This window comes from Lipotes vexillifer, unplaced genomic scaffold (assembly GCF_000442215.2).
Source record: "Lipotes vexillifer unplaced genomic scaffold, Lipotes_vexillifer_v1.1 scaffold691, whole genome shotgun sequence".
NCBI lineage: Eukaryota > Metazoa > Chordata > Mammalia > Artiodactyla > Lipotidae > Lipotes > Lipotes vexillifer.
This window is the reverse complement of record NW_006788040.1, coordinates 456,760-465,655: the sequence shown is the minus strand read 5'-3', so window position 1 is coordinate 465,655 and position 8,896 is coordinate 456,760. Positions and strand designations below refer to the sequence as shown.

General features: G+C 44.3%; 1 protein-coding gene across 1 annotated transcript in view; it reads right to left on the bottom strand.

Moving 5' to 3' along the window:
• GRK3 (G protein-coupled receptor kinase 3) overlaps nucleotides 1-8,890 on the bottom strand; it is a 119,458-nt gene extending 110,568 nt beyond the window's left edge. The window contains exon 1 of the mRNA XM_007461132.1: nucleotides 8,748-8,890. Coding sequence (XP_007461194.1) covers nucleotides 8,748-8,860 — 113 coding nt within the window. The 5' untranslated portion in view covers nucleotides 8,861-8,890. The remainder of the gene's footprint in view (nucleotides 1-8,747) is intronic.
• Nucleotides 8,891-8,896: the final 6 nt, after the last annotated feature.

The window sequence follows — 8,896 nt, the reverse complement described above, 5'->3', positions numbered from 1 at the left end:
GGGGTGGGGTGGGGGGGGTGGTTATTGACATAAGCATCCTCTCATCCCTGGCTTAGAAACTACTATTGTGCAGAGAACACCTTCCCCGCCTAGCCCAATTCTACTTGGGATGTTTTGCATAAAACAGTAAATTTTCCTCCACGGCCACTGGAAACAAAACAGAAGGAGCGGTTCCAAAATGGAACACAAAAAGAGAGCAGGAAAACTTTACACTCTACTCTACGCTTAATGTTGTGATGATTATTGCATAATCCCTGTCCCAGTTAGGGTGTCATTATGAGAAAAGAAACAGTACATGTAGGTGAAAAAAGCAGGGCCTTTTAAAGATGAATATGATATACTACCAAATGTAAAATAGCTAGCTAGTGGGAAGCAGCCGCATAGCACAGGGAGGTCAGCTCGGTGCTTTGTGACCACCTAGTGGGGTGGGATAGGGAGGGTGGGAGGGAGACTCAAGAGGGAGGAGATATGGGGATATATGTATATGTATAGCTGATTCACTTTGTTATACAGCAAAAACTAACACACCACTGTAAAGCAATTACACTCCAATAAAGATGTTAAAAAAAAAGATGAATATGAAAGTCCCTTGACCTTTTCCATTAGGGTTAGTTCCATTTCTACATGGGGTATAAACACCCCCCACCCTTACACCCAACAGCAAAAGCCTTGTACTTTTCAAAGAAGATACATCGAAAATGTCATCAAAGCCTTAGACATTTTCATGATGCAAAATGAAAGCCTGCAGTATTTAACAGCTGGGTGAATGCCTTCCCATCTCAGTTCATTTTTAACTTAAATCCTTATGGAAAGCAATACAGATATAGAAAATTTAGAAGAAATGACCTGAAAATATAACCAGTTACCTTTCTAGATAATAAAGAGCAACGGATTGACTTAATGACACAAAATACAAATACCAAGGAGGTGTTATTCAAGAAAGTTTTCTTGCTGCAAATGAAGCAACTTGCTGCTTTCCACAGCTACCAGAGTTGTAAGTTTCGGAATATATGAAACATCATACGCTCTCTAACCCTCAGAAGATGATCTTTTCAACTTAAGTGAAGCTCGCTTTCTTCCTGAAATAGTTTAGCCCATGATTATCTAAGAAATACACAGTGCCTAGTACTCAGCACTTGGCGAAGGGCAGTCACTGTCACAAAACACATGTAACCCGTGCCTAACTTCCAAACTTTGACTAATGGAAACAATCCCCTAATCAAACGGGTATAATGAATTTTAAAATCACTCAAGGAGCCAGAAAGGTTCTCCCTATAATGGAACTTTTAGAGGGACTTGACCATACACTTGATTTTGGATTTAACAGTTTTGCCATCACTAAATTCATTACAGGAACTCTGCAGATACCTTTTTAGTCTTCATAAACTTTAATATTCTTACTCAGCTACAGGTAATGTTCAGACTGATGAGCGTGGATTACAGAGCAGTGTGCAGACTTCAGCACGATATGAGGAACAACTAAAGGGACAGGGGACAGCTTCCCACAGCAGCCACTCTGGGCTGGGGTAGCTGCCTTCAAATGTCGGAAGATCCATTACTTTGGGGGCGGGATTAAACTTGTTTTGCAAGACCACAAAAGGAGAGCAAGAGACCTGTGCGCAGGATGAATTACAAAGAGAGCTTTCCAACACAACGGAGCTTCCAGAGATGCTCCCCAAAGACGACCCTGGCTGGATGCTAGAGAGGGAGGTCGCCCACCCAGTGCAGGACTAGACTGGATGCCCTCCAAGATCTTTTCAAACATGAGATGTGACAATGCTATGTTATTAAGATGCGATCTTTGAATGTCTGAGGAAGACTAGAGTGCATCACCTTATGCCTAATACGCTGAAGCCAGCTGCTTTTAGATTAGGATTTTTGGTGCATTTTACTGAAGCAAAGACTCTCTTAATTGCTTAGTTATCTATATTTAAAAGTGGCACGCTTGTGAACTCTTAGGTACTGAAGCCAATATAGCCCAGAGCCTACTGGATGATGGATGGATGGACGGAAGGAAGTAAAGGGAGGGAAAAAGGGAGGGAAAGAAGGAGGGAAGAAAAAAGGGAGGAAGGAGGAAAGAAAGGAAAAGAACCACGCAAAGCACCGCATGCAGAAGGTTCTAGACAAACAGTATTACAACAAACAGCTAGAGGAAGAACACTGAGGAGCAATCTGGGAAATTCACCTACTTATGGGTCTAGGGGTCAACATTCTAACTTTTCAGAAGTCCTGCCTCCCGAGCCCGCCCCCTCTGAGCACGTGGCACAGGGTCTCCGTGCAATACTGCTTTTATCTCCTACTGTTTTGTACTTTCTTTAAGGTGTTATGTCTCATACTGCATATAAATCACAACCACCACCACCTATGGTGTAAACTAAAGTAAAATTATCTTTTCACACTGCTTCCAATCTTTTTTCTCTTGAGTTTTCTGTGTTTGAAATGACATGTTCTCTCCTGCTCACAAATGTATTGTATGGATAGAAAATGCTCTCAGGAGACAGATTTTATTTGGACATTTTGTGATCAAAAAGGAATAGATATCATATTGTACAGATGGGGAAACTGAATACACTGAATTTAATACTGAACTAAATTTAAGTGACTTACCAACGGCCCATGGCAAATTGCCAGTGGAATCAGGGTCATACTTCCTAGTCTAGAACTTTCTCTTTTAGTACAGTATGGCAGGTAGGAGGGAGGGCACCGGAAAATGAGGGGCCAGTGATGACAACTGGCCTTCAAGTTCACTAAGGATAAAGGTCTGGCCAGGCTACTTTCATATGGGCTACTTTCATATAATCACTTTTTCCTGCTCCTGAAACCCTGGAAGAAGGAAATGAGAGCAAAAGAGTACAAGTCCAAGGCTGGGTCAAAGCTGACTCTTACAAACAATCAGTCACAAAATATATGAGCTGCAAAAATATTTTCACTGTATTCCCTAAGGGGCTTTTTCTTTATGGTCCTATAAAGTACTACAATGTGCTTTTGCTTCACACTGAAGCCAAAGCACAGGTGACCCAAAAGAAGACTTCCAAAATTAGGAGAAATATTTACAGGATATGGGGAGCCTGCTGCACTTCAGACCCAGACAGCAATCCAAAAAGGCCCAGGGGTTCTAACGTCTAATCAGTGATAAAAACAGAGAAGGATAAAGAAGTGAAACAGAGAAGCAGAGGCGGTCCAGAACAACCTCATTAGCATGCAAATGACTTAGCTGACACATGATTCCACAACTAGAAAGCAACAGTTGCCAAGTACTCCGTTTCCATTTCCCCACCGCTCAAGTCCAGAGAGTAAGGACAGACCATCAGGCACACAGAATGCATTTCCACCTACAGCCATCTTCAAATACACAGTTTTATTAACAGAGGAAGATTATTTGAATGAGAAAGTGATTTTTACTGCAAATAAAGCCAAAAATATTGTTTTGTCCCTTCTACCCTTTTCTCAGATATGGAAAATTGGGGGTGGGGGGCGGGTGGGAGGTAAGCAGCCTGAGCTGCCCTTTTTTTCTAAATGATAAAAGAGAGAAATCCTGTTGGGTGGCCAGGGGGTGAGGCGGTCTATTATTATACAATTTCTCATTAACAGCAGCAGAGAGACTGCGCTTCTCCTATTAAACAGAACAGGCATTTAACCCCCGAGCTCCTCCTGGGAAAAAGGCAGAAACTGCTTATTCACTTAGTCCTAACTACCGTTTTCGCAGGTCCCAGAGGAATAGCTGTTCTCTATCAGTCTGTGAGGTCGGTCCTGACTTTCCCAATGCTGCCCTGGCAGCTGATTGAATCAGCACTCAGAATGATTTTTCCCCAACCAAAAAAAAAAAAAAAAAGTTTCGCTATTTCATCCATTCCCTGCAAAATGAGACGTGGGGGTGTTCGCTATTCTTTCTGGTGAGACGGCATAGCAAGGTGGCAAGGACCCAGATTCTGGGAAACTTGGGCTTGAATCCTGCACCTGCCTCGGCCACATTCGGCTGTCACCTGGACTGAGTTCCTAAACCTCCCTGAGCACCTGCTCCTTTGGGAAAACGGAGCTGGTGCGAACGACCTGATAGGACCGTTGTGGGGAACAGATGCACTCACGATGCAAACTGCCTGGCAGAGGGCGAGCTCTCGGCAAATGGTAGTTATCATATCACGACTTCATGGAATTTAAACTTCTCTCTCGGTTGTCGGGGTTGCAGGGACCCCGGGTGCCCTCTCTACTCCGTGGCATCTCTTACTCTGCTTGCCATGATAAAGACCGAAGCGTCCCTTCTTTGAGCTGTAACATCTGATCCAACAGTGTCCGTCCCCGTCCACACAGATGTTTGGCAAAACCCGATTCAGTGTACCGAGGAGGTGTTTTTAAGAGGCTGTCTCTGAGAACACATCGCTTCTAAAAGCTGGGACTGCCTGTACCTCAAAGACATCGACTGGGCTCTCTGATGCAAAGCCTTTCACAACGCTTGACTTGGGCATATTCTGGGTCCCAAATTGACTGCACTGGAACGTCTATTTCTAAGAATTGCCAATCACACACCACACTTACATCTTCAAGTCGCTGGCACAAATTAACTTTGACCGAGAATGAAGTCGTAACTGAAAGGTCAAAACAAATTACATTTGGAAAGTGTCGCATAGAGAAAAAGAAGCAAGAACACCACCACTGTTTTATGCATAGGAATGCCCCAATCGACGATAAAGAGTGCTTTCTTCCTGAAGACTGTTCCTTCTTTCAACCTTAACTTTTCAGTTCAGAGTTGGGCTTGCAGGCATAGAATACCCTCCAACCCAAATGGAGGGGAATCTTTCAAGTCACCCACCACTCACTCGCTGACTGGAGTTGGGGAAATTACAGAATAAACCCCATTTCCACATCAGAAGAAAACAGAGCTATTTTTCAAGATCAATTACCCATGATAGTTTTAAAAATAGGAAGATGCACACTACCATATTACTATATATATTACAGCTAAATAGCTCTTCAAAGGAGATCATTAACAAATTACTATAAGACACTGAGCAGATATAATGTGTTCCGTGAATATAGAATAGTAAAAGCCACTCCGTGCTACTTGTCCACAGTTAAATAGAATCTTCAAGCAACTGCACATGAAAGTAAACATCTTTCTCAACTCCCAGTGTATTTGCCACTAGACCGTAAGCCCCTTGAAGGAAGAGGATGCGGCCAGGGTGGTCACAGTATCCCTCTGCCTGGCTCAGGAAAACACCTCTACAACCAGGTACTGAATTAATGGAATAAACAGTATCACACACCTTTTTCAGGACTGTCTAAAATGCTCCCGGAAACTTATAAAGGCTCTTTAAAATGTTTTCAGACCTTCCTATCATAGCGGGTGAATACTTGGAAAGGACAAGCTTTGTGATGGATGATCCCTAATTTTCAATGTCCACTGAACAGAAATGAAACACCAGAGGAAAGATGGATTTTGTGTGACTCAACCTCTTGCAAGTGTGTGACCTCAAGTCAACTGAATTTCACTCTGTGCGGGAAAAGTTACAAGAGTAATGAGCCCAGGGGTAAAGCTGCCTTGAACCCTCCAGGGCTTAAGATGCTGACCCTTTGTAGGCCTTGGCTTCTGAATTAGACCCTATTAAATAAAAGCGTTTCTTCTCTAACATGGCATAAAACATATGAATGAGCTGGGCCTGCACATCAGCTACATTAGCTCGACAAATGTTTCAGTAAACTAAAGCAGCTATATAATTTGAACAAATAGGCAACTTTTACAGAATTTGCACTCATTGGTTCGTTAACTGAATAATGTGTCAGCCTAACAAAATGGTTGCCTCTTGCCATCTCAGAGAAGCAAAATCTCCCCAGGGCGGAACTTTCCATTTTCTGAGATTCTCTCGTAATAGGCAGGGGACCGCACACCCCGCACTTCTTTGAAATTAGCTAGATATTGCTTCATTCTGTTGCCTTTCTGTGCAAAACTGGGGAAAAGGCAGAGTAAGTGAAATAAGGAAGCACACAGAATACTCAGTGGCTTCAAATAATTAGCTGGAAAGAAAAGTCACTCAGTATAGACCAATGGCAAGTTTTATGCTTCCCATTTAGATACTGAAAATACAAAGCTAAACCTCTTTTTCAAGAATGCCCAAGACTGGTGATCACAGGGCTTACCCCAAAATGAAGCTGAGACAGAAACTCTTATCAGAAAACATGTTACCTGTATTCTTTACCAAAGAGTGAAATCACACTAGTCTTTTGAGTCATGATGCTGAGGCAATTCAACATGAAATTAACTTGCTTACCAGAGCTAGAAATCCCCCAACCTCTCACCCCCATCCCAAAATCGAGCAGGTAGGCCACTAACTGCCATCCAGTCGTGGAGAAAAATGTGCAAGATGTTTTACCTCATAATCTCTATGTACCAGAATCCTAACACAGCACAAGGAGTGGCAGTTACTACGTAAATGGTCACAGCACAAAACTAAAGCCAGTTGCGATAAACTCAAAACAAGTTAGAATCTCTGGAGGAGGTTCCAATGGCCTAATTCGAGTCTATTTAAAAACAAAACAGCAACAGAATAACAATTACTAAAGAGCTGCTTCCTAAAATTACTCTCCTGTTGATATGTCTCAGTTCTAAAATGTCATGAGAAATCTGCTGGCAGGTCACTAATTCTGCCCTAAAAGAAAGCATTACCAAAGAATGCCACCGAAAACAGAGGCCTTCACACAGGTAAGTGAATACCCTAAGCACATAAGTATGTTCTTAAGAGGGACATTAAAAAAAGCAGAAGTCCACATTAAGTTCAAAACACCAAGAAAAAAAATGAACAGGAGTTCCTAATTTTAGTAATATTATATATCACCCCCCCCCCAAAAAAAAACTGTCCATGAGTTAAGATTTGTTGATTTTACATATAGACACTTTATATATTTGGGGCTCCCTGCCCTTAAGGAAGAAAAAGAGGAAAAGAAATTAAGCACTATATATGACATTTATAGAAATGTAGAGGGTTTTTTTTTTTAATGAAATTCAGGTTTCATTTGGGGGTTACTGTTTTACAGTTTCCCACTTGCCAGAAATTTTAAACAGCACTGATCATCAGCGAGCTTCGGATATGTTAAAGTCTGGAACAGGAGTGTTGCTCTCACAACACTCCAAAAGGCCTCCACTCTTCCCTTACTTTCCCTGTCTTCGCTCATCAAAGTAGGTTTTTCCCTGCAAAATGTCAGAGGCAGGGGCTATGAGGGGCAAGCGAGACAAAAAACATCCAGGAAGCATGTCTTCATTTACACAATTTGACTTTTCACAACGAATAACGCAAAGCGAAAGATATTTTCTATATCGTGGGGCTTGGACTCAGGGATTTGTAAAAATAATCTGATGATCCCTCAGCATCACAAGAAAGATTTTTTTTTTTCTTACGTCAAGGTAACATTTAAGCAATCTCAGATGTATATAACACTTGAAGAACTGATGCTTTCAAATGGAGAATGGCTTTGGTTTTAGATTCCAATACATTACAAAAATGCATGGTCTTAAATTCACCAAAAAGAAGATGCCTCTTTTTATCATCAATCGACCAAGAGCTATTTAGTGTCAAGGAGACACATCTGCTGTACCACTCATGATGTTGTTAATTAGGAAAGCTAAGGGGGAAAAAAATCCAATGCTAATCCTTTGATACACTGTTTGGAACTCACTATTAATCTGATGCATGATATTTTCTGGGGTGGTGCCAATGATATGAACTAATCAAGCCGTTTACTTATGATTACATCAATAATCATTTTGAAGACATTTTTAAGACAAAATTTACAACTTGGTATGGACCTCACCAAGACCCTCGCCAATTCAATCGGCCCCTTTGCTGGTAATTTAAACAACAAATTCCTGCCTGGAATCACCCATTCAACATGCGTTTTTACATGAGTCCCATTTCAACCTTTCAATAAAGTGCCACCAGTGGATCTGTCACCAGGTGACACACTTAGTACCAAAAGGAAAATCGGGTGGGTCAGAATCCACTCCTTACTGCCTGGAGGCACCAAAGAGAAAAGGAGTGCATGCAGGAAGCTGACTGGACTGGTGGACCTCTAGGGGAGCAAGCACTGAAAACACCAATTTAAGTGCCTGGGGCAAAAGGCAACTCGCCTGCACTCCCCAGCTAAGGCGCCCAGAGGGAGCTGAGGGGAGGCCGTTGCTGGAATGGGGGACAGGAACAGAAACTAGGGAGAACGACCGGGATGGAGCACAAGGGAAAGACAAGCATGGGGCAGAAAGAGGGACAGGGATGGGGCAGGCAAGGGACCATATGTTGGGGCTGGAGGGGAGGGCAGGGATGACAGAGATGGGGCCAGGGATAGGGATGGGGCTGGAAGGACAGGGATGGGGCAGGAAGGAACCACAGCAAAGAAATAGGGAGGACTTCAGGGATGGAGCTGGACCGAGAGGCAGAGATGGGGCAGGAAGGGGCGACAGGGATGGAGCTGGTCCAGCGAAGTCACAACCACATCCTCACCACACCTCGCTGGGGCGCTTGCTGCGCGCCACGCGCCGCGCTGGGCACTTCGGGGCGCTCTCTCCCGGAGTCCCCCCAACAGCCCTCCGATGCCCCATTTCAGAGACGGGAACGGCGAGGCCGGCCCTGCAGCGCCCGCTCCCCGAGGTCGCCGGCCGAGGGGGCAGCGGCGGCTGAGCGCCCGACCCTCCCGGACGCAGGGTGTCGCTGGCGGCCACGGGGGGCGGCGACGCGGGGAGCGGCGCGGGCCCGGGGAGCCGGTACCTGGGCTCGGGCAGGACGATCTTCTTGCTGGCGCGGGCGGCCGGAGTCGCCTTACTCTTCTCCATCGCCATCAGGTAGCTGACATCGGCCAGCACGGCCTCCAGGTCCGCCATGTTGGCGAGCGGCGGCGGCGGCGGCGGCGGCGGCTC